Source organism: Podarcis cretensis (genome assembly GCF_951804945.1).
Source record: "Podarcis cretensis genome assembly, chromosome: 4".
In the NCBI taxonomy this organism is placed as follows: domain Eukaryota; kingdom Metazoa; phylum Chordata; class Lepidosauria; order Squamata; family Lacertidae; genus Podarcis; species Podarcis cretensis.
Window position 1 is genome coordinate 76,617,223 of NC_137173.1, and position 26,346 is coordinate 76,643,568.

At 44.0% G+C, this 26,346-nt stretch overlaps 2 protein-coding genes across 5 annotated transcripts in view; one reads left to right on the plus strand and one right to left on the minus strand.

Moving 5' to 3' along the window:
- CHST10 (carbohydrate sulfotransferase 10) lies at positions 1-19,977 on the minus strand. Of its 3 annotated transcripts, none has more exons than XM_079972965.1 (6): positions 19,744-19,977; positions 12,113-12,253; positions 9,217-9,305; positions 7,464-7,698; positions 6,163-6,268; positions 1-4,677 (listed from the first exon to the last, which is right to left on the minus strand). In XM_079972965.1, exons 2-6 carry the CDS (start codon positions 12,210-12,212, stop codon positions 4,140-4,142), a joined length of 1,068 nt encoding a protein of 355 aa, XP_079829091.1. In that variant the 5' UTR covers positions 12,213-12,253; positions 19,744-19,977; the 3' UTR covers positions 1-4,139. The 3 variants fall into 3 exon arrangements, with proteins under 3 accessions (XP_079829091.1, XP_079829092.1, XP_079829093.1); XM_079972966.1 differs by lacking the exon at positions 19,744-19,977 and adding an exon at positions 19,201-19,675; XM_079972967.1 differs by lacking the exon at positions 19,744-19,977 and adding an exon at positions 18,810-19,154.
- The window catches only part of NMS (neuromedin S), a 21,517-nt gene continuing 15,132 nt past the window's right edge, over positions 19,962-26,346 (plus strand). Inside the window, exon 1 of one of the 2 annotated variants that reach the window (XM_079973110.1) lies at positions 19,962-20,088. The gene's annotated coding sequence lies outside the window, so the exon portion shown is untranslated. The remainder of the gene's footprint in view (positions 20,089-26,346) is intronic. The other variant, XM_079973109.1, reaches the window with a different exon arrangement.

The window sequence follows — 26,346 nt, forward strand, 5'->3', positions numbered from 1 at the left end:
GACACCAAAATTACTTTATGAAACCAGAATCTACTCAAGTTTAGCCTATCACTACATGGGAATCTATCAAAAGATACACGGAGTTTATTAGAGAAAGAAGCACCAGCAAAAGGGGAAAAAATATATTTACCTTGGAATTTGCAATGTACCCAGATTCTATACGAAGATTGCACAAGGACACACCAATAATATTCTGGGCAATCAGATCACAGAGAGAATGAGGGAAAATAGACTTCATCTTCCCTTTTTTTATTAGAATTAGCTTTAAGGCCTTATTTTGCTATACATTTCTCACATTGTTACATTTTAATTCAGCAGAAAGGTAACTTGATCAGCTCATTAGTCCTGAATTGCAATTTATTTTCTAACACGTCGTATAAAAATAACTGAGCTGTTACATCTTTTAAACATCAGTTAAGACCTATTGTATACAGAAGATCTTGTAAATGTGCCCCCCATCCCACTCCCACCCCCCAAAAAATGACAAGAGCACTTCAAGCTTTGCCATCTTGGACATATCTCTTGTTATCAACGGTAACTAAGGGCAGCTTCACATGCAATTATTTCCTGGCATGGATATTACTTCTGTGTAGGAAAGCTGCATGTACATACAAACATGGCAATATAGATGTACATCCCCACTGCGCACACAAACGTGCATATGGTTTTCCTACACAGGCGAGAGATCTCTGTGGGAGAAATTTCTGTATCAGAAAGAGCCCTTAATTCTCCTCCAATAAACGAGCCATTCTACACATTACAACAGAGGGAATTAACATGGCAGCCCCCAGATGTTGTGGACTCCCAATTCCCATCAAACCCAGCCAGCTATCAGCTATAGAAAACTATCACCAGGAAGAAGTGAAACTAAACCATCCCCTGCTCCAAACATGCTCCCTTCAGGGAGTATTATTATTATTATACAAGGGCGCAAAGAAAAATATAGCTATTCCCAACCTAATGTCTGAAGTGGTATATAGTGTAGAACTCTGTCATCTCAATCGTTGTGCAATATATAGAATGGCTCTCAAGTCTTTAAAAGATTCCCACTGGCAACAGAATATATGGGAAGCAGCAATTTTGGCACTGATTTTTTCTTCAAGTTGATGAAACACGTCTTACGAGAAGACGTGGAGGTTTTTCTCAATTTTCTCACCATTCTGACTACTCCTGACCAATAAAGTTAAGACACTACTATAGCAGGATTTCAACATTTATGTCAAGTGTCGAAATTGTGTTGACCAAAATCAGCTTTTGACCCACTGAAAACTAAAATGCAACTATTCCTTTCTCCTGGCATCACAGTGGAGCAAAGCTGATCAACAGGAGTTTTTTTTATTATTATTGCTAGTGAACCTCAAAATAAAATGAAAAAGTTGCCTCTTATGAACAATGACAACACAAGCACAAATCAGAAGTATTGTTGTTGTTGTTCATGCATATTATACAGACAGAACATCTCTTTTTATTCCCGGTGAATTTTGCCAGTTATTCATATGGGGGGGGGGGGAGAAACCCTAAAGTATATTAAAAAAAACAGACCGGGCTCTTTTGTGGAAAGATTAGGAATTTGTGTTCTCCCCTCTGATGCAACAAATCTGCCTGCTGAAAGGGTCAATTTACACATTCAGTTCTGGAAATATCATGCTTGCACCTGGGCAGTGGCAAAGCTGCATGCTCTGGCACCGGGGGGCGGAGAGCAGGTGGGGGCGTGGCTGGTGCGCATCCCGGGGGCGTGGGAAGTTGCCCGCAGGGGCATGGCCTGCTGCTTGCGGGGGCTTGGCACCCAGCACGGTGGGGTGTGTGCGTGGCGCGTGTCCAGGGGGGGCGGCCGCAATGGTACCCCCCTCCTCGATGGTGCCGGGGGCTGTGCGCTCCCTCCGCCAGCCCCTCTGCGTATATAACTCAGTGTGATGAAATATGCACATGTTCATCAACATCCATTTCTGAGTCTTACCATCCTTTTTTTATAATGTAAGGATATGAATATCGGACATTAAGTCTTACAATACTATGTTAGCGTTGCACATGCAGTGGAGATCTTAAGGGAGTCCCACTGCCCCATTGCATGCATGGGTATTTCCAAGATTAAGAATTGGTCCCAGGAGATGCGACGATACCTGGTTTGAACGGAATATTGATCCAATTTACTTTGGCAGCACTCTATAAGTTTCACGGCTTGTGCGATCATTAGGATAGCCAGCACCATTTAAAAATAAATAAAATTAAGAATGGCAAAATGCACATGTTTACCAAACCCTGAAAATGCACATTAGATATCTTTTACCAAGGTGTTCAGCCTCACTTTTGACTCCTTCAGCTTTGCTCTACAAATGATTGTACAAAGTGTACACTATCTCCCCTCCCTAACACAACTTAGGCTCCATCTCATTACCATGGGAAACAAGGGCCCAGAATAGTTACAAATGCCTCATTCTTGCTGGACACAGCCAATGCAGGCATGCAATTTGGCTGTTCATTAGCCTAAGGTGGGAACTAAAGTGCAATTCCAAGAAGTACTGTCCATGCTGCATTTCTTAAGACAGGGGTCCATCGCCTTGGTTTAGCATTTTTGCAACCAGTACTTTCAAACTTGGCATTCAATCTTACACACACCTCTAAGTTTACCCCTAACTGCCCTGAGGAGTGGAGGGAACAGACTTAAAAGCATCCTGCTTCTTCTCATTTCATGCAAATACACCTTGTTTTGGAAACATATCCGTCTTTCAGCCATATTTGCAATATTCCCATTTGATTCAGGTAAGCCTGCACCCAAAAGAAACAGAACCTTTTAAGTTCTTGTCCCCAAGTGGACACACAGTTCAATTGGTTCAGATTCCAACGGGTTGCTGGCTTCCCTGCCTCCTCTACCCTGTTCCCTTGCCTCTCCTCAATTTTTGTTATCTTCTTCAGGATCTTAAAGCCTGGTGTCATATCCCTTTAGCCATTTTGGGAAGGTTCCAGAAGAACCCAGATTGCTTGCTTGAGTACTGCACCACTTGGGACTCAACACACCCTACAAAGGCCTTTCGTCTTTGGTCCCCCATCATAGTCTTTTTCCTGCTTGCTTGCATGTTATCTCAGAGCTAGGGTGTCAATTATCCCAACAACCTTGGCATCCATCTAGAACCACCCCAAACTCTCTACTCACTGTGAATCACAGGAAATTACTCTTTCCCCTGGCTTTGTAACAGATAATTATTAATGCTTCAACACTGAAGCTTCTCTGCTGTTTCCCCTGATCTTGCTGTTCTCTCTATCCAAATGCAACCTCTGCTTTCATCCAAAGAGGGACTCTGTGCATCTACATACTGCTATTTCCCCTTTGTGGCCAAAGTGCAAGGCACTGTCTCCATGGCACACTGTGACTTTGGCTCAAGTTGTTGAATAATTTCACATCTGAGGTGCTTGCTTGTGTGTTCACACTGAATACGTGGTCAGGGACACATGTAGGCTTGGTAGCAGTAATGGTACCCAAGTCACTCAAGCGTATACAAGAAGCATCACGTTTTTAATTTCCCCACATTTTTAACAAGTAGGATCTGTAGCTTCACTTGCAGAAGATTTCTGATCTCCTATGACCTCAAAGGTTGTCAGTGAAAAATGCATGACTGTTTGACTTGAATGGTTAGTCACTGCTATCATAAGGCTATGGCAAAGGAACCCAAGAAAAAAGACCTTCAGATTGACATTAGAATCTGGAAGTCTTTTCCTCATCTATAAAATGCTTTCCAATGTTTGGTCCCATGTTGACATCCAAGTTTCATATTCAGGTCCTTAGCCCATGAACTCTAGAGAAAGCTGCCTCCCTCTCTAAATGTTCTTTATAAATGCAATCACTTTCAAGTTCATTTATAGATTACTGGTCCATCCTCTGTTGGTTAAGGGAAAGAGGAACGCTTGACATTTTCTATCTTAACAAGTTTTGCTTTTAACATATTGCAGTGCCATGTATTAAAAAACTATTTTCAGTAGCTAGCGATTTGCAATCCCTAGTTGCTCCTACATAGCAAACCTTCCAACAGATATAAGGAACAAGTTTCTGAAACCTACAAAAGATACAGTACCATCTCAGTTACGCAGAATATTATTTTGTACACTTTAATCAACTATACTCATTCATCCACAGCTCCTAGGTGTCAGTTGAGTAGGAAATCCGGCTCTGGGTAGCCAAAAAGATTAAAATCTCCTTCAAAACGGGCATAAAGGCGGCGGATGTCTCTCTTGCTAACTCCCGAGAAATAGCGCTCCACCTTAGTTTTGTTATACAGTGTTATCCCCGGCGGAATAGTAGGATAAGACACCAGATGGTCTATTCCAGCTTCCTTCAAGATGTATGGTGCATCCTCTTCCAAGGTTTCATGATGTCCAATTACACTGTATGCTATTTCACAGGGGGCACAAAGTTCCACGTAAGTCACCCAATGAATAATGCGGTCTCCAAATTGTATATCTAGCCACCGATGATTTGGATCACCCAAGTAGCGCACGAAGTCCTCAAACTGCAGCCCTCTGGTCTCAGTGCGATTCTTTCTATATTTTCGAATGATGCCGGGAGCAATTTCATGCCTATACCAAGGTTCAAAACGAGGATTGCGGACAAACTTGTCTTTGAATGCAGAAATAAGCCTCTCGAACGGATCTCTTACAATAAGGAACTTGAAGTATAATTTCAGCCTGAAATAGGTAAGAAAAAGAGGAAACAAGTTGTACGTGGCAATTTTAAGAATTTGTTATCTGCCGGAAATTCACAAAGCTAAATAAAATAAGCAATGGTCCACACATGCATGTTCCTCACTTGATGGCTGCAGCAGCAAATGGTGACTTGCATGTGTGAATGCAACAGCAGATAAAGGTAAAGGACCCCTGGGTGGTTAAGTTGAATTTGACTATGGGGTGCAGTGCTCATCTCTGCTTTCAGGCCGAGGGAGCTGGTATTTTTCTGCAGACAGCTTTCCGGGTCATGTAGCCAGCATGACTAAACCGTTTCTGGTACAACAGGACACCGTGACAGAAGCCAGGTCACACAGAAACATCGTTTACCTTCCCGCCACAGCGGTACCTATTTATCTACTCGCACTGATATTCTTTAGAACAGCTAGGGTGGCAGGAGCTGGGACAAAGCAACAGGAGCTCACCCAATTGCACGGATTCAAACAGCAAACCTTACGATCAGCAAGCTCAAGAGGCTCAGTTGTTTAGACCACAGTGCCACCCATGTCCTAAATGTGACAGCATAGCGGTAGTGTTTTCAAATAAAAATATCCTGAAGGTCCCAAGCCACAGAGAGGTTAGGCTGGCCTCAACTAGAGCCAGGGCTTTTTCGGCTGTGGCTCCAATCTGGTGGAACGCTCTGTCACAAGAGACTAGGGCCCTGCGGGACTTGACATCTTTCCGCAGGGCCTGCAAGACGGAGCTGTTCTGCCAGGCCTTTGGTTGGGGTTCAGTCTGACTGCCTCTCCCCTTTCATAAGAACTTGCATGAAAGTGGCCTCCCAATTTTTCTCACAGGCCCATATAAGTTCAGCACAAACAGTTGGGCCTGGTGAGCATTTAAGGTCCCCAACCCTAATCTGCAGGTTGCCATCTGATTGGATTTTATTCTGATCCTGATCTGATTTGAGGATGTATTTTAATTGATTGTCTGATTTTATGTTATTGTGTTATACATTTGATGTTAGCCGCTCTGAGCCCGGCTTCGGCTGGGGAGGGCGGGATATAAATAAAAATTATTATTATTATTATTATTATTATTATTATTATTATTATTATTATGCTGCTCTGGTTCGCCAGAAGCGGCTTAGTCATGCTGGCCACATGACCCGGAAGCTTTCTGCGGACAAACGCCAGCTCCCTCAGCCAATAAAGCAAGATGAGCACCGCAACCCCAGATTTGGTCACGACTCGACCTAATAGTCAGGGGTCCCTTTACCCTTTACCTTTACAGCCTAATAATGTTCTGGATCACTCAAAAGCGTGTGCACTATCATGTGACATTTTGGTTAGCATAACAAAGATTCTGCCTTAGAGGTCAACATGGGTTACCTTTCCTTTCAGCATGCTTATTTTTCATACACGCCACTTAATTTGGTTAAGTGTGGCTTTTCAAAACAAGACAGCTGTTTGGTTCAGACACCAAGTTAAGCTAAAGTTTATCACCTACCGGTCTTGAATTTCTGAGTCACTGAAGGAAGATAAGCGTGGCAAACCATTCTTCTCGTGGTCATGCACAATGTTCTCGGGGATCTCCTCAATGGAAGAAAAAGCTCCTGGGAAAAAGTAAGTTAGTATGTGTTTTTAGAAAGGTACCTTACTTTTTTAAAAAAGAAAGAAAATTACTGTACTTTTCCATGTATAAGACGCCCCCTATTTTGGGGGACTCAAATTTAAGAAAATGGGGGAGGAATGCCCAGAGTTGTAGAGCTTTTGTGGGAGGAGGAATGCAGAAATTCACTAACCCAAATGCAAACGCTCATAAAATATCGCGTCGCAAAAGAAGAGGAGGAGTTTGGATTTGATATCTCACTTTATCACTACCCTAAGGAGTCTCAAAGCGGCTCACAATCTCCTTTCCCTTCCTCCCCCACAACAAACACTCTGTGGGGTGCATGGGGCTGAGAGACTTCAGAGAAGTGTGACTAGCCCAAGGTCACCCAGCAGCTGCATGTGAAGGAACGTGGACACCAGATTACGTGTCCACCGCTCTTAACCACTGCACCACACAAGCATCTGCCCGCTCGTCTACAGCAGCCGGCAATCGAAAGCCCAATTGCCACAGCGACAGCCAATCCATGGCAGCCCTTGCTGCAGCAAACAATCACCCACCAAATCGCTGCTGACAAGCTGCAGCTTGCGGCTGCAACCAGTCACCCAGCCCCACAATACACTGCCTGTGTATAAGACGAGCCCCATTTTTTAACATTAGAGTAAAAAAACCTAGTCTTATACACGTAAAAGGACAGTATTAGCTTTATAACTATGTAACTTTATTCTAAGCTGGGAATGCCTATGGACTATAGATGCTTGACATGAAATGAAGTCAAACTGAAATGCTAATTTGACATTGCAGTAAACTTTAGTTAAAACTTTGGGGGCATGGTATCTTATGTTTGGAATAGTTCAATTCTCTTGCTTAAGCTGTACTGGGCACAGCAGTAGATTTAATTTTAAAGCTCAGGTTGCAATTAGCTCCCAATAACCATAGCAGTGCACCAACCATATTGCCATGGTTTTGGTACAGGTTATGCAGGTGGTGCAAAGGTAAGTATCGGAAGACTTCTGGATTTTTATTTTTGAATGATGTGTTTAAAAAACAGAATATAAAAGAAGAGGGAGTGAAATGTTGGAATAAAAAATAAATAAATCAGTGGACAGAAACAACCTATTTTTATACTATGCTAGTTAACTTTTTCTCTCTAGCCAACCAAGCACACATGTCAGAAGCTTTAAGAAGTAAACAGATACCATTTAAAACAATCAAGACTTTCTTCCACTGAGTATTGCCAACTTTTGGAGTTTGACAGAAGAGGATCTTGTGCTTGTCACATACAAATATCCGATCCAAAACGAATTTTGAAACAGTAGTGTGAGTGAGGTTTTTCAGCGATGCATCTTGGCACACATTCCTGAGTAGCTCAAGCCTTTCCATATGGACCAAAGGTTGATGTATAATGTCTTCAGATAGACCTCTACCTATTGTCTTGGTATAAAATGGGAGAAGAGGAGGGAGGGGGAGGGGAGGGGGAAAGGAGAGCACAAGGAAGAATTTTATTTTCCAGTTCACATTTTAAAGGAACATGAAATTAGACATATACAGCACAATTACTCTGGACTGGTCTCATGCAGAACACCCATTTGTGGCATCCTATGCTTCTACTAAGGGACACGGGTGGCACTGTGGGTTAAGCCACAGAGCCTAGGACTTGCCGATCAGAAGGTCGGCGGTTCGAATCCCTGCGACGGGGTGAGCTCCCGTTGCTCGGTCCCTGCTCCTGCCAACCTAGCAGTTCGAAAACATGTCAAAGTGCAAGTAGATAAGTAGGTACCGCTCCGGTGGGAAGGTAAATGGCGTTTCCGTGCACTGCTCTGGTTCACCAGAAGTGGCTTAGTCATGCTGGCCACATGACCCGGAAGCTGTATACCAGCTCCCTCGGCCAATAAAGCGAGATGAGCGCCGCAACCCCAGAGTCGGTCACGACTGGACCTAATGGTCAAGGGTCCCTTTACCTTTACGCTTCTACTGGGTCTGTGTGTGTGACACAATTTGCACAGCTGAAGTTGCTCATTTTCTGAGTGACTGTGATTATGCAAGCCTCTGTGAAAACTCAGTCTTGGCCCTAAGTACAGGATTTCCACTAAGCACACAAGCACACTTTCCAGTTTGCCTTCATCAGAAGAACAAATCAATACCTTTCCATGTGTTGGTTGCCAGGCTATATACATACTGCAGTGGGGGAAAAGCCTTTTCCCACCCCCTTCTCCCATGCTGAAATTATGATGCACTAAGCACTGGAACACAACTTTTTATAGAAAAATTATCCCACCTTCTCGTCTTCCTTGAATTTATGCACATTATTTCCACAATATAATTGCACAATGGATTTCAGAATTCTAATAGTTAGTGTATACTTGCCTAAGGTTACATTGGGCTCCTAAATTTCCATTCTGTGGATACGGGAGGAAATTAAGAATATCTAGGACATATTCTGCCCTAAATATTCCTACCGGAATAAAGAGAACGGTTGAAACAGGCCTAATGATTAATCCTTTGTAAGATAAAGCTGTTTGGGTTTTAGAATCCAGCAAACAAGCTGCTACAAGTTGTGCTGAAAAGCTGTATACCTTATAGCTTCTCTGCAGTATCATATAGACAAGGATATTGGGATCATATTAAAATAAAATAAAGTAAGTCATATACCTGGCACAGAAAATACAAAGTTCTTTTTCAGACAATGTGTAACTGATATACAGAATTCACTACAACAAGTTGTGGTGATGGCTTTCAATTCCATATTAAGAATGATTAAAAATATAGGATGTTTGTGCATGTGTGTATTGTATTGTTCAGCTCATATCCCTCAGGGATCGGGATGGGGTAAGTCTAGCATCTCTGAGGGGAATTCTACAAATGCCTCAAGAGAGGTCCTATCTTTTCCTTCCTACCAACCAAGCTTACTTTGGTAGAATACAACTTTTACTCTGGGTTAGCAGCACATACCTGAATCTCTCCAGGAAACCTTTTCACTTGAATTTTCTCTACTTTAGTTATAGCTGTCAATGTTAACGGCTCTTGCTTGACACCATACACTAGGTAAGAAGAAAAAAGAATAATAGAAAGTAAGGCATATATATATTACAGTGGTACCTCGGGTTAAGTACTTAATTCGTTCCGGAGGTCCGTTCTTAACCTGAAACTGTTCTTAACCTGAAGCACCACTTTAGCTAATGGGGCCCCCTGCTGCCCCCGCGCTGCTGGAGCCCGATTTCTGTTCTTATCCTGAAGCAAAGTTCTTAACCTGAAGTACTATTTCTGGGTTAGCGGAGTGTGTAACCTGAAGCGTATGTAACCTGAGGTACCACTGCATTACCAATTTCTGGTATCATTTATCACATGCTTTGAGAGTGGGCAGCTGCACTTGCTCAATAAGAGAGGCACTCTAAAACACTTTTGGCATATTCCATGTCTAGAAGGAAAAATAGCTGACTACCAAGCCCAGCTATGGTCTGAGAACCATGTTCATGAATCTACTTAGGGTAAAGGTTAATACTTCACATGCCATACAACCATCATGTCTGAAGTCATTGCATGAATCTGTGTATTCATCACCATGAATATTCAGAAGGAAATGGCTACTTCCACCTTTACTGTATAATATGCAATTTTGCCTTGAGTCATATTTGATAGAATTAAATTATTTTAGCTTTATTTCCTTGTGTGTATGTGTATATATATGTGTGTGTGTATAGATAGATAGATAGATAGATAGATAGATAGATAGATGACTAGGAACTTCTGCTGCAGATTTTTTTATTTTTTTTTATTTGTTCGTCGCTTTATCTTGCCCAAGTCCACCCAACGTAACTTACAGCCAAAACAGACAGACAAAAAACCCCCACAGAGATGCATTAAAACCAGGAGGAAAAAGAAAGTTTGTGGAAACAGCAGAACTTCAGAGTAAGACCGTGTTGAAACAAATGCATTGTAGATTATTATTATTATTTATTAAATTTGTATGCCTGCAGGTCTCAGTTTGCATTTGTATGTCACTTTTCACTAACTACCTTAAAAACTGAATGGAAGTGAACACTGTGTGTTGAGTGTATGGAAAATGTGTAGCTCCCCTCAACAATAATTCTGTCTTAAGTGAAGACGACTGAAGTCATGCAAGGAGTCTAATAGTTTGCTGGCACTAATCTTCTTTCAGCCAACTAAAATTTGACTGCAGTACATAATACTTACTTTATCAATTTGATCACCACTAAATGGCTTATTGGGGACGCAGGTGGCGCTGTGGGTTAAAGCCTCAGCGCCTAGGACTTGCCGATCGAAAGGTCGGCAGTTCGAATCCCTGCGGCGGGGTGCGCTCCCGCTGCTCGGTCCCAGCGCCTGCCAACCTAGCAGTTCGAAAGCACCTTCGGGTGCAAGTAGATAAATAGGGACCGCTTACCAGCGGGAAGGTAAACGGCGTTTCCGTGTGCGGCTCTGGCTCGCCAGAGCAGCGATGTCACGCTGGCCACGTGACCCGGAAGTGTCTCCGGACAGCGCTGGCCCCTGGCCTCTTGAGTGAGATGGGCGCACAACCCCAGAGTCTGTCAAGACTGGCCCGTACGGGCAGGGGTACCTTTACCTTTACCTTAAATGGCTTATTGTGGGAAAATGCAGAAATTGCCACCATGACATATCCACACACAAAAAGCACTATGTCCCCTGCCAATGGAAGACTTCTGCCTAGTCTCTCTAAAGACCTTATCAGAGAGAGAGAGAGAGAGAGAGAGAGAACAACAAGACAGTGCCATCAAATGGATTTAAACTCATTAACAGTTTAATACCATCTGGGCTACTTAAGATAAGCAAAAGACTAGCCGTTATTTTTCAACTAAGCAGCCAAGGACAGAAACCAATAAGTAGCAATACAGGGCCAATTTGGGATAAAGCACAAAAAATACCTTACAAACATGCCCTTGAAAAGCAAGCATTTAAATCACTACTTGGGATTAACATGTAAATGCTGTACGAAGTAGAGAAAACTATTTGTACTTTTCCATATAAATTTTCATGTTGCACACAAAATCTTTTGCATCTAACTCTCATTATCACACGGGTTGTTTCATGTCTTACTGTGTTTTAATTTATTGGAAGCTACCCAGAGTGGCCGGGGAAACCCAGTCAGATGGGTGGCATAAAATTATTTATTTTTTAATTTTTATTATTTCAGAAAAAAGGGGTCCACTTCTTACCACCTGGAACCTTCAACCCAAGATCACATGACCCAGTGTTAGCAAATGGGAGCAAGGAAGAGTCGAAGTGTTCATTCTGTAGCAACTTGCCAAATGACAACTTTTTAGATATGGCAATTTCTAAGGTATATATTGGTTGCCAGCTAGACAAGTTCTTTCTTTTTGCAGATAATACAGTTGCATTGAAAATGTATACTGCTTTATACCTATATTTCATGTAGACAAGCTGTTACTTTTTCTAAAATCAACAAACACAATGAAAAAAAGCAGGCAGGGGGAAAGGAAAGCAAATTCGGGAGATTTGTATTATTTCTTTCAACTTTTTCTAAGCTGCACAAACCTCAATTGCTGCGCAGCATATTTGATTCGTTTACCTTAAGGAAAGCAAGTCATGGGAAAATATGCATCTTCAACAAGCGTAATTCAGGTAATTTTTCCAACATGTGATTTATAAGTGGGAAAGCACGTTATTAAAGGAAAAGCATTTTCATTTTCTACTTATTTATACTGTGCGTTGTAGTACAGTATTCTGCAATGTTTGTAGTAAAGACAAGCAGCAGCATATAAAAATAATTCTCTGGACGTTAACACTGCCAGGTGTTTTTTTTTTGTTCCAGAAAGTGCATCAGTAAGAAGAAAAATATATGTGAACTTACCATCAGGATTTTTGAAGGTCAATGTGATGAACTTGCTAGCAACCATGAACATGAATACAACCCAAAAGCATGCAGCTAACAGCAGCCACTGGCGGTGCATGATGTTTCAGATATGATCCATAGAACGTCCGTTGGTTCCTGCTGCTTTTCCAAAACAAAACAAAAACGAAAAATAAAATGTTCTTATGAGTTTCTATGCTGCCTGTCTATCTGTAACAGATCCAAAGCAGCTATAAAACAGGAAGAAATAAAACATATAAAATGCATCATAAACAAGCAAGCATGAAAGTATCAATTTTCACATGTATTTTTTTATTTTCTGAGAAATAGCCTCTTCTATAACTAAAGAAGCATCTCCTTCCATTGCAGTCTACTCCAGTAAGAGGATTAACAGTACAGCCCTTGAACTACCCTCAGCTATAGAATTACTAGAATTCATTATTTTACAAAGCTATCTTCAAAAAGAGATTGCCTCCCACATGCTAATTCCGGTACAAATAGATACACACTAAAGGTGAAATATTGACATTAAGAGAGGTGGCTGGCGGATCCAGACCTCCTAGCTATAGGAAGTGGCCTGCCGGCCCCGAGCAGCTTTATCTTCTGATCCAACGCTAAAACTCTTTGTCTGTTCTGTAGATGGAGATCTCTGAAGAGCAGAGAGAGCACGTTATCTACCAAATCAGGAGATAAAGAGATTCCTCCAGCTGCCATTGAACAAGGATTTCTAAAGAGCAGCCAGAAGGGTCTTTTTCTATGTACCATCAGCAAATTATCTGTGCAAAGCAAAAGGCAGCATTTCGAGACACCCCACTGCTGGAGTGGGAATGCTGACTGTAATTGTGTGTGTGCCTGTGTGCAAGAGTGTTATATTTAAATGCACGTTGTTCGACAGTGTATGTGCGGTGACTCTGTGTGCACTGCATGTGGGCAATGCACATGTGTAGTGAGCGTGCATGCATGTGCGCGTACATGCATGGTCCACATCCGTTGTTGGCGTATGGTCCTCAGAGGGGTAGCTGTCAATGTGGCCGTAGGGCTGAAAAATGTTAGCCTCCCATGCATTAAAATAACAAGAAAACTATGCAGAAACGGATGGAACTGTAAAAGACAATAGCCCAGTCTGCACATCATTAAACCATAGTTAAATGTTTAACTATAGTTTCACATGAACCAATAGCATGCTGCTGCGCACTGCTCAGGATTCCCCACTGCTCAATGCCACACCTCACCACAAGCCAAGAAGAAACCCACAAGGTTTGTTCCCTATTATTTCCAGAAACTAAGGCCAGCCTGAAAGTTACCCCAGTTAACGTTATTGACTTCAGTTGATGCAGTATAAAGTGCAAAGAATGGATCAGCCACTTTTCACTGGTTGCGCATGCAGAGATAGCCTCGGCCTGGGAAACAATGGAAGGAATTTATTTAAACAGGAGGTACAGACAGGTGTGGCAAATTGCCCACCTGGGAAGGTTAACCCATGTTATGAAGGTGTCTAGAGGACCAAAGGAAATATGACAAATATGGTTTGGCACAATTGTATTGTGCACACAAATCAAAGAGAACACGGGTATCTGGGTATATAAAGCTTTTGCTGTCCAGATATAAGACTTGTCACTATTTCTGACATTTTGGTTGCTCCCAATAAAGGCCGCACAATTGTGGATTTTGGAGCAATTAAGCAACGAGTCTCAAAATCATTTCAATAGATTACATAGGGTAAATATTAAATGGACTATACTCTGTGGTGTTTTTTTTTTAAAAAAAATGAGCTTGCAGACTTTTTAGAGGAATGTACATTCTTGTTCAGAATGGATAGATTTGTCAGTGTAAAATAAAAGTTTAGTAGAGGAACCGTGCTAATCTGCAATACCAAGAGGACAAATGGAACGAAGATGGAGATTAACCTGTTTGTTGTGAATACTGTATATTTTTGTAACATTTGATTCAGCTGTGCAAGTCTTTCCCCTTTCTACGCAAAGGCCTGTAAAAGCTGCCTTAAACATCTGATGAAGTGGGCAGTAGCCTATGAAAGTTCAGCCGTGCCACAATAAGCCAGTTATTCTCCAAGATGCCACAGCACTTTTTGTACAAGCTTTTAAGAATCACGCTTGAGCACATTTGCGGAAGCCATGAACAAGACAGTGTCACAGAAGTCTGGACCTGAGTTCTCTTTCAAGCTTCTGAAATGCTCTTGCCAGTCTTAAATTGATGCCAGTCTAAGACAGAACAAACAATTGTGTCCCCTGCATACATAAAATTCTAACAAAACAAACCATTCACAGAAGTTCTACTAAATATATCTACACCACAAAAAGTGGATTTTATGTAATTTTTTAAAAAATAAAAATCTTCGGAATTGTACTGAGCCTACAAAGCAATTCATTGTTCTCAATGCTGCCACAACTCAACACATTTAAGAAGTTCTAAAAGCATGCTGCAGGTACACCAGTTCTGCACTGTAGAATATACGTACCGGTATATGCATGCATGCACATATATTTAAACCCCAAGTACGCACATCTGGTGGCTCTGGGCCAGAGCCAGATGTACACAGACATATCCCTCCACATATCAAGTGTGTGCTGGAAGAAACACCAGTGTAAAATCTGTACACACGTGCATCAGCTGTGTGACGTATGGAGCTGCCTTCAACTCTTGCTAGTTTAAGACAGGAATCCTGATGTCTTTTATTAAATTTCTGGCCAAGTTTACTCTTACTTCCTGCTACGCTCAATAGGATGATCTGAATGCAGACAAGAGTAAGGAACCCAGAAACGAACATATTGCTTTTATTTGCTGGGTCTCAAAAAATACATTAAACCATGACCTAGATTACACATCTCCCTTCATGCAATATTTTCTTTAAAGTAACAGGGTCCAGCGAGACAGACTGCTTTCTTTCTCCTGAGCTCATTCTTATAGGATTGTGGAATCATAAGGAGAGAAATATTTGACCCACTTAAACTTTTCAGCATCTGCAATTAGAAAAATACACTTGGTTGGGCACCATGATATCACATATACACCTAGGTTATCCTCTCCATTTTATCTACACAGCAACTCTGTGAGGTAGGGCAGACAGGGAAAGTGATTGGCCCAAGGTCACCCAGTGAGCTTCATAACTGAGTGGGGACATGAACTGCTGTCTCCCAAGTCCTAGTTCAAAACTCTAATCATTATACCACACTGAAGAAACTCTGGGTCTAACTCCGAGTTGGGTAACTTTTTCAGCCTATGAGGGAGGCAAATTCCCTCATAGGCAAATTTATGGGAGCCACATAGTTTGGGGGGGTATTGTTCGGCATTTTTGTGTTTTTTATACTGTAAACTGCCCTGTGATCCTTGAAGGGCAGTATATAAATTTAATTAATAAATAACAGCTGTGAGTGTACAAGAGGGAAAAGGCTTGCTCGTGGTTTGCATGAGACAAACCATGAGCCTGGGTTTGCATGTAATGCTGAAACAAACCATGGCTTAGCTTTATGTGGCACAGTAACAGCAGGGCTGATGAAAGAAAGAAGCAGCCATGATTTTCATTCCAGGGATCTGCGCATTTGGCTGTTCTCTCCGGCTCAGCGTTAACATGTCAACAAGGCCTTTTAGCAGTCTGACCCTTAGTAAGCATGGCTCATGGTTCCTTCCCATCAAACTAAGCTATTGCAAGGAAGAACTCTTTCTTTCCGCCAGTACTCACAATCCCAAAGCAGCCCAGCATCACACTTTGAGAAAGCAGCTGCTACAGATAAGTGTGGATTGCTCCTGACTCATTAAATGATGAAGGGATCCTAAAGGATTTAGATGCATCAACCTCAGATGAAAAGTTGAAATCTGACACTTGTCTAGTCCACTGCTTCCCTAATTACTAAGTGAAATATAAAAATGGGAATCCCCAACCCACTCAAAACACAAGATACAAAGGCCGTCTCACAAAAACAGCAGCAGATAACCTAGTTTTGGGATTCTGTAGCCGAGAATAAGCTAAGGCAAAAATGAAGTTGAATTCTTAACAATCCGGGGGGGGGGGGGGAGTGGCAGACGGCAGTAGAAGCCAAGAACATGAATTTAAAAAGTCATATATATGTGAGATTTCACCCTTTGCACACTGTAACAATTGTCAGATTGTAAGGAAGTTATATGGCATCTATGAACGCTACACTTGTAGACTGCAAGTTGCATTTTATAATATAATCATGCTCATAAAACTAATAGCAAGTCATACAAATGGGCAAGGTTACCCGTAAGTAAGGAAACAGAGTGTAGCTATAAAACTGCACTACTGCATTCTGCAAAAGTAGGTGTTTAAGGCTTCCCCTGCCCAGCATAAAATCTGCACCATATGTCCAATTTTTTCAATTCTACAATTGGTATAAGATGCATACCAATTTAATGCAATTTGCACAAATTGATATGGAGCATGAATCTACACTAAATGTGTTCCCATTAATTGGTGTTCTAGACCAAGTAGAGAACTGAAGTTGTGGGTCTATGGTGAAGAGATCATAGTGTGAACTCAGCAAGTTCTTTCTACATACACAAACATGTAAATAAAACATTCAGAAATCCTAGTTATTACAAATAGCATTTTTTATTTCACTCTATTCCACTGAATCCTCAGTGCTCACCTCTCTGTGGTTTGACATCTTCCTAATATATTCAAGGAGGTTGCTTTGTTTACAGGGCACTGGGTCTTACTCCTATAGCATTATAGGATTGCACACTTTGGCAGCAATCTTAACCTCACTTACCCGGAAGTAATTGCCACTGATTTCATTGGGAGATGTATCCATTACAAGCAGCACACAAGGGTAAAAACCATTCCCAAGCTCTCCATCAGCCCCACCAGGCATGACCAATTGTCAGGGATGATAGAAGCCGTAGCCCAACATCTGGATATTCATAGGTTCCCCATTCCTGCTCTTATTTGTCTCAAACACCTGGCACTGACAGGTCCCTTAACATGGAAGGTTGTTGATAGATAGCAGACACCAGTTTATCTTTCTTCTATGACTTTGTCGAATATTTTAGATGGTAATCGCTACATCTGGACTCCAGATTGCCTTTTAAGCAGGTGGCAGTCAAACAAAAAACCACAGGCAGATGTTTGCTTCTCATCAACATCAGACCTAGCGCCCCTGATAACCAGCTCTCAAACTTCATTTTTTAATTGGCCTCTCTGCTCCAAAATTCCTTCCCTATACATAGTGAATTTCAGCTTCAAACCTATTCTAACACCTTCCCTGGCAGGTACTCGTTGCTCACCTTCGAGACCCAGGCTGAGAATAAACTAAGGTTAAGAGCAGCTGCTATCTCTTCATTTTATACATTAAAAAAGCAAACCTATAAAGATAACAACCTGTATAAAACTAGGCAGATCACATTTCTGAGCTCTCATAAATGCTATTTGTTAATTCAAGATGGTCATATTCTACCTCTCTGTAAGTGAAATGCAAGCAAAGGGTAAACAAATGTCATAAAATAATTAAATTGTACTGCAGCCTTGTCTTAGTTTTCCAAAGCTATGGTCCTGTGCACATTTATCTGGGGAGTAAACCCCACTGAACAGTAAATGGGACTTACTTCTGAGTAAAGGTGCATAGGTTTGCACCGTCTCCAAGCCTGCATTAGCAAATGGCCTTTAGGTTTCTTTCTGAAAAACAACTGAGAGGTGTGTTCTTTTACCTTCTCCAAGAGTTCATGTCAAGCGCTTGGGCACATGGCTGAAAGAACCTTGAAAGAATCTACAATCCCCATCTCATCAGATGAAATCCTGCTCAAAAACTCCCTAGCCAAAAGTTCTTAACAGGAAGTGAAGGGCCTTTAGGCCAGTTCAGATATCACTTGTACAATTGATGCTAGGAGTTACCTGCTCCTGAAAGGTAGCAGTCTGGCGCCTGCACATGGCTCACCACGGCATCCAATTAATTTCTGTGTCTTATCATGCATTATGTCAAGATGCTTCCATTCAACTGCTTTAAACTGACTGCCGGTCCATTTCATTGGATGAGGCGCCAAGTTCCAGAACCGTAGAAGAGGAAAATGTCCACCTAGATACTCTGCACACGTCACTCATGCCTTAACGTTTGTTTTGCCTCCTTAAGAAAGATAACCCTCCTCTAGCCCGCTGACCATTTCAAATGACAGTCCTAAACATACTTACGAGGCAGGATGCCCACTGGAAAACCATGTGACCTTTCTATAGGATTCAGCTACAGTGGTACCTTGGGTTAAGTACTTAACTGGTTCTGAAAGTCCGTTCTTAACCTGAAACTGTTCTTAACCTGAAGCACCACTTTAGCTAATGGGGTCTCCTGCTGCCGCCGGAGCACGATTTCTGTTCTCATCCTGAAGCAAAGTTCTTAACCCGAGGTACTATTTCTGGGTTAGCGGAGTCTGTAACCTGAAGCGTATGTAACCTGAAGTGTATGTAACCCGAGGTACCACTGTACTCATTGCTCTTTTCAGTCGGGTTGACAAAATTGCTCACAGTGGCTGTGCTAAACATGGCATATTTAGAGAAAATGACAATACGACGCTAACAGTTTTATTTCCAACCCCCTTCCTAACAATTCCCTGAATCAATTTTATTTATTTATTTATTTATTTATTTTTACTACTGCAGCAAACTGGGGAGGCAAATGCAGTGCACCTTCCACCAAGACATCAAGATCTCTTTCCTGAAATCGTCGTCCCTCACCTCCAAGGAATCCACCCGCTGTTCTCTTGCCCAGTCAACCAAGTTGGAGGGGGGAGGAATCCTTCTGCACATACAGGAAAATACATCTTCCACCTCACAATTTTAGACCGTATATACGGATTAAAGACACCTAATCAAAAGTACCTTCCTGGTGGGGGATTCTGTGAAAACACTGACTAGGGTCTCACTACACCTAGGGGGCTGTGGCTCAGGGATGCTTCGCAAGGTTCAATCCGTGGCGTCTCCAGAGGGGACTGGGAGCCTGGGAATGTCCCCTTCCTGAAATCCCATACAGCTCAATGGACCACCGCTCTGACAGCGGCCCATACCCTGGTTGAAAACAAACAGACCCGCCCCCCTGTTAACAAACGCGGCTTGAAAAGCCAGGTACTTACTCCGGAGGAGTGGGGGAGGGCCCGGGGCTGCTCGTCGAAACAGCCAGCCCCGCTCGAGGTGGGGCAGAGTCCTTCGCTCCCTCCCGGGGAAGAGGGCCAAGGGCCGGGGCTCCCGTGGTGGAAGATGCGTCCTTCCTTGCAAAAGCCGGGGCTCACCCGTTTGCAGCCCAGCTGAGGCCACTGCTGCAAGCAAGCGGCCGGCCGGCCGGGCGCGCCGTCTCCACCGCCACCCTCTTCTCCTCCCCAAAGGGAAAGGCGGCTTCCCCCCGCCCCCCCCCCCCCCCGGGGCCTGAGTCGCTCAGCGACCCGCCGCCGCGTTCCTCTCATGCATTGCCCGCCTACAGCTCCGCTCCTCCCACAGACCCGCCACCAGGCCCTGCTGGTGCAGCAGCCGCGCGAGCCGGGGAAAGCGTCTCCCCTCAGCAGGCGACGCAGACGCGCAGCCCGGGCTGCAGCTGCATCGCCTTCTTTGCTTGCTGCCCCCCCCCCCCCCGCTCCCCGCTCCCCGCTTTGATATATAGATATAGATATATTATTGCCTCCGCAGCTGCAAACAGCAGTAGGACCGTGTATTCTCCTCAGCTTCCGCTGCCCGGTCCTGCTGTTCCTGCAGCAGCAGCAGCCTCCGCAGCCTCTTCCTCCATGTTTGCGCGCCGCCTCGGAGGTGGCGCCGTCGCGGCGCGCAAGCTGCGCTGCCTTCCCTAAGCAGGCGGGCAACAGAGGAGGCGGGGGGAAAGGGGGAAAGGAGGTGGGGAGAGGCGTGAGGGCCCGGCGTGAAAGAAGAGCACCTCCCGGGCACGACGCTGATTCAGCCCCCCCGAGGGGGCGGCCGAGGGAGGATGCAAAGGAAGCCTCGCCCGCCACGGCGAACAGGCCAATTGCATGTGAGTCTTGCACGTATGGTGAGCCGCGCAAGAAACAATCTTCTGTACGCGGTGAATGGTAGAAGGGAATCTCATATGAAACTTCAGAATGATTAAAGTCTATTCAGGTTTCAGCAGTCAAAACGGCAGTAACAACAAAGGTGGTCAAGGCTTCAGGGACAGCGTGGTTGAAAAGGAATGTTTTTAGCAGAAGTGGAAAATATATTGCATTAGCTGGATAATTAAGTGAGCTCTGGGTAAGGAATGCTTATGCATAGGCACACGGCAGTCCAGTGCATGGCTACTCAAAAGTAGGTCCCATTGAGTTCAATGAGACTTCCAGGTAAATGGATGTAGGACCTACTGCAGACCAAATACAGATACAGGGGCATTTGTGCGTTTCTCCTGCGAAGTGCCACACCTAACAGCAAACTCTAGTATCCAAAAGTACATCCCCCAAGAAGTATTTTAAGGTGCCGAAATACTTTTGGTTAGGTTGCAAGACCAGGTGAGGCACTGGCCTAATCCAGCAACCAGGTTCTTAAGGAGATCTGTTGTGATAGCAGAGCATCAGTGCCTAGGAGCAGTCTACCTCTGAATACAAGATGATCGGAAACAACAGCTAGAAAGTGCTTTTGCACTCATGTCCTGCTTGTGGGCTTCGCCTCCATTATGGGCTGAATGAGTGCCATCTATTTGGCCCCAGTCCCTTGCCCCAGAGGACTTCAGTGGGCCCTGTAGCCTACTAGGCAGAGATGGAAGGGAGAGGGCACTTGGGAGCCCCTTGGGGCTATGAAGTGCAATGTAAATATTCCAGAGAAATGAATAAATAAAGCTGAGGTTCATATGGCTAGCTCAGAGACCCTCCTAGCACAGGCAACAGCAAGTGGAAGCTGCTGTCTGCCTGCTGTCTCTCCTACCAATTTTCCATGACAAAGAAATGGCTTAGGTCCTGTGGGAGAACGGAGCATCTTAGAATCAGGGGGCTGGTCAAGTCAAAGAGGTAGGCCACTGCCACCCACAATCAAAAAGAGATCCCTTCCTTGTTCTCCTTAGCTTTTCCAAATGGGCCATGTCCTCCTGCCAGGTGGTCCAGCCCCAAATCTAAGCTCTGCCTCCTCTAACTTCTCTGCCTTTGCTGACTCCTTGTCTTCTTGCAAAGCTCTCCTCAGATCAGGAGCATCTTACACATAGAGGCTAGTGGTGCGGGACGCCAGGCCGCCAAATTCTGGAGGGCGCCAGGGAAAAGGCGGAGGCTTGCCCTCACCTGCCTCTGCCATGCCACACCGAAGCAGTGCCACACCTGGAGCCTCTGTCTGCCATGGCCACCGCGGCACGAAGCAGCCAGCTGAGCCGGGAGGCGCTGCACCCAGCCTCTGCCTCCTCCCTGCCAGAGGAGCTGCCCTCCAACTACTGCCCGCCTCCTCCAGCCCCACTGGCAGTGCCGTCATCCCTAAAAAACTCTGGGAGACGGGGGGGGCGCCGGAGGGAGCTTTGTACCATGGCACTGGATATGCTTAAGACAGCCCTGCCTCAGATAAAACAGTCAATCATCAGGAGCAGAGTAGGGTTCCTCACATTTGGGGCGGGCCTCACTGAGGAGGCCCCCAAACAGCAAATTCAGATGCTCCTCTACGTCCTGTTTTCATCCAAGTGGGTCCATGGAGAGCTGTGGATATGGCTAAAGATAAAGGACCCCTGACCATTAGGTCCAGTTGTGACCGACTCTGGGGTTGTGGCGCTCATCTCGCTTTATTGGCCGAGGGAGCCGGCATACAGTCATGTGGCCAGCATAACTAAGCCGCTTCTGGCAAACCAGAGCAACGCACGGAAACGCCGTTTACCTTCCCGCCGGAGCGGTACCTATTTATTTACTTGCACTGCGTTGCTTTCGAACTGCTAGGTTGGCAGGAGCAGGGACCGAGCAACGGGAGCTCACCCCATTGCCGGGATTCAAACCTCCGACCTTCTGATCAGCAAGTCCTAGGCTCTGTAGTTTAACCCACAGTGCCACCCGCGTCCCTTTGTAGATATGGCTAGGTGTGTGTTAATCTGGGCCCTGCTAGGCCTACACATCCATTGTTTTATTTTTTATGTACGCGGTAGAGCAGCCATGATGGATTAAAATAGATGTCACTATGCCCTGCCTGTCTCTGTCCCTTTGTGCACATTATTCTTCTTCTTGTTGTTGCTTTAGTTAATGGAGACATTTTGCCAGTGCTTCACTCCAGCCAGGCAAAAGCACATGAGGAGGGTACATAGCAGTGCCAGTGAGGGGTTTGGCCTGGGTAGATCCTGAGGACCTGATAGCAAGACCTGGAGGGCCACATTCACACCAGTGCTCTATTGAATGGCAGATATACCAAGCAATCAAAATTGGACGCAATCCTGCTTGATTTGTGGCTATTGTTTTGGTGTTTTTCTGAGGTACACGTTTGCATGATTGTGATCAAGAAAGGCAGACATACCGTACTAGAAGCTAAGCCCTTGAACTGTCAGTCTTGGCCTGTGGGAGTCTGGTGTGTGGTCTGAAAGGCTGACAGCCTCCACCTATTCTCATTTTGCTTCATTCTAAGTTGGGCTAAACGTAATTGTTTAACAGACAGAAAATTTCAATTTTTTTTTACTAAAGCGGACATCTGAGATATGCCAACATCTGTGCAATTGCATTAGGTTCTCTGCATGCATGCACATATTATTTTAGCTCTCCATATGCAGTCAAGTGGAAGTTCCCGGCCTCTTCAAATCTTCCTAGCTGGAAGGTTTGGCAGAACTTGCATCATGTGTGTGTTGCATATTTTCTGAACTTGTTTATGTGTATGTTGCATATTTTCCATTTGGTTAATGTCAGAAATCCCAGCTCTGACGTTCTGTTGATTCCAAACTAGTACAACAAACTGATAAGTATCCAGTGAAAGATCTGGCCAAGGTAAATTAATTGCACTAGAAACATTGATTTAAACCTATTTGCTTTCCTTAGCCCAGATCAGACTTGATTAACTTAGAGGAATGGAAGATAATCTTCTGTTGACAGAAGGCACCAAGATCCAACAGACACTCCCTGCTGGATGGATGGAAGGGAGGTGATTTTTGCTGATTGCCCCTTGCCACTGGGCCGCTTTGGAGGGTCCCCCAGTTTTCCCTGGCACATTGGTAGGGGGCACAGAGTGCTGAAGCCAGACAGGAGTGAAAAAATCAGTAAAAATCACCTTCCTTCCTTCTCTTTTGTGCAAGGAGAATTCTGCTGAGTACAAGTGTAGATCTAGCAACCCATTGCAAAAGAAATCGAACGCAATCACTGAAGTACTAGCCCAGGGCACATCAAAAGCTCAGTTACAAGTTAAAACAAGCAAGCAAAAACCCAGACAACCTACATTTCCTTTCTCTACACTTTCCATTTTGAAGTGTAATATTGAAAATAAGCATTCCAAGTCTGCATCTGCATCTCAAATAGCTTGTAGATATTTTAATTGTTTTATCATTTGAATGCTTGCTGCACAGGCTCCTTTGGAAGGAAGGGCAGGATATAAATTAAATAATAATAACAAATGAAGCCAAACTCTCATGGAAAACCTATGTTCTGAATCATGTTCCACTGGATTAAATCTCCAGCAATAAATTGGATATGTTCAAGGACATCGTGGCCAATTTCTTGCCATCTTCATCTGTCAGCCTATCTATTTCCCACTGTTCCAAGTAATAACTAGCCTCTGCTTCTGCTCAGTGCCTTGCTGCTAGCCTGGAATTGAAAACTTTATTACCAAGGCAGGCTATTTTCAGGCAATTCTTCTGGTTGCTGCTTTTATACAACCCAATGCACATTTTCTGAGCACATTTTTGCCTAGGCAGTAAGGTTTAATTAGAGTATATGAATTGACATAATAGAAATGATAGGAAATTTAGTCACTTATTTACAAGCATTTGTAAACCACTTAATATTTTAAATGTATCTAAGTAGTCTCTCTCTCTCTCTCTCTCTCTCTCTCTCTCTCTCTCACACACACACACACACGTATCATTAAAACAAAAATACAACCTAAAGCCAAGTTTTTAAGAGTAATATAAGCATATAAAAACAAATAAATTCAACATATCAAACAAGGTCAAATATTTTGAGTCAGTGAAAGCCTGGGGGAAAAGATAATTTTTTACAAGATGTCTGAAGCAACATGATGGTTGCTGCTTCATGTAAAGGTAAAGGGTAAAGGGACCCCTGACCGTTAGGTCCAGTTGCGAACGACTCTGGGGTTGCGGTGCTCATCTCACTTTACTGCCTGAGAGAGCTTCCAGGTCATGTGGCCAGCATGACTAAGCTGCTTCCTGTGAACCAGAGCAGCGCACGGAAACGCCGTTTACCTTCCCGCTGGAGCGGTATCTATTTATCTACTTGCACTTTTGCATGCTTTCGAACTGCTAGGTTGGCAGGAGCAGTGACTGAGCAACGGGTGCTCACCCCGTCGCAGGGATTCGAACCGCCGACCTTCTGATTGGCAAGCCCTAGGCTCTGTGGTTTAGACCACAGCGCCACCCGCGTCCTGTATGTATGGCAAAGCAAATGTAACCATGACATTACTGATAGTAACTCCAGCATATCCTTTCTTGGAAGCATTTTACACAGTACAAACCTAGGCTTGCTCACTCAAAACATGGAGCCACAACCAGTCTCAGATAATTCCACCTTTATAATGCATAGGTTTTCCAATGTTTATTTGCTCTGCGACAAGCAGCTGGTAGGGACCGCTGCATCATATATCTGTTGAACATCCATATCCCAGTGAGGAATGAAATCTCTTGCTAGGTGGCAGGAGCCTCTGTTCATGTCAGTGGAAAAGGGGGGCAGAGCAATGGGGCAGAGAGGGGTCAGCAAAGGGCACTATGTCACAGTGTACATTATGGCTTACACCATGCCCTGACTACTTGAGATGGACCGGGGTTCTAGTGGCATGGGCTGACCTCACTTCACTTCCACTTTACATTTCTTAAGTGTACACAGATAAAATTGAACAACCTGACCCTATGTACAGTTTCTACTATGCTCCTAGGCCTTACAGGTGAGATAGGACTGCACCCTTAGGTATAAATCTAAAAATATATATCATGTGGCCCATAGTATTTTCTTTCATGACATTTTTGTCCACTCTTCTTCCAAGGTGCTCGGCTCCCTGCAATTTTATCTTTACAACTGGTCTGTGAAGAAGGTTAACCTGATGAGCAAAGACTTGAGCCTAAGTCTTCTCAATAGAACTCCAATTCTTTAACCACCACACCACTTGGGCCAACAAGTTGAGACTTAAGTCAGACAATCAGAGACTCTGATCGTCAGTGGACCATCTAGGATTGGGAGCACAGCCTGTTCTGGATGAGGTGTCCAGTTTTGGGCACCACAGTTCAAGAAGGACACTGACAAACTGGAACGTGTCCAGAGGAGGGCAACCAAAATGGTCAAAGGCCTGGAAACGATGCCTTATGAAGAACGGCTAAGGGAGCTGGGCATGTTTAGCCTGGAGAAGAGGGAGGTTAAGGGGTGATATGATAGCCATGTTCAAATATATAAAAGGATGTCACATAGAGGAGGGAGAAAGGTTGTTTTCTGCTGCTCCAGAGAAGCGGACACGGAGCAATGGTTCCAAACTACAAGAAAAAAGATTCCACCTAAACATTAGGAAGAACTTCCTGACAGTAAGAGCTGTTCGACAGTGGAATTTGCTGCCAAGGTGTGTGGTGGAGTCTCCTTCTTTGGAGGTCTTTAAGCAGAGGCTTGACAACCATATGTCAGGGGTGCTCTGATGGTGTTTCCTGCTTGGCAGGGGGTTGGACTCGATGGCCCTTGTGGTCTCTTCCAACTCTATGATTCTATGATTCTATGATTCTAGGTTGTACTCTCTCTGAAGGAGCAGGTCTGAGGCTTGGAAGTATGCCTGGTGCCAGCATTGCTCCCTGATGTTCCATTGGCTGCTGGAGTCAGTAGTGCTTTTGCATCATTTGTCTCCCTTCTCATAGGAAAGAGAGATTGGCTGCAGAAGCACATGCCTACTATGCATAGCTGTTAACCTTCCCTTTTTTTGTGAGTGCGAAATTCCCTTATTCCAGCACTGTTTCCTGCTGCTTCTCGCTGCTATCCTGGATTGTTAGATATCCCATAGACTGTCCCTGGGACAGGTGAGGCTGCTGATCCCTTATTTTCGAGGCTGCTGATCCCTTATTTTCAAATCTGAAAGTTGACAGCTATGCTACTATTCACCTTGACTTCTAGATAAGCTTCATTTGCTGCCTCACCTT

Excerpts from the sequence above, each read along its gene's own strand:
- CHST10 (XM_079972965.1), bottom strand. The coding sequence starts at position 12,212 with ATGCACCGCCAGTGGCTGCTGTTAGCTGCATGCTTTTGGGTTGTATTC. Across the intron at positions 6,269-7,463 it reads AGTCTTGATTGTTTTAAATG|GAGCTTTTTCTTCCATTGAG; the intron begins GTATCTGTTTAC and ends ACTTTTTCCCAG. Across the intron at positions 4,678-6,162 it reads GACTCAGAAATTCAAGACCG|GCTGAAATTATACTTCAAGT; the intron begins GTAGGTGATAAA and ends TACCTATTTCAG.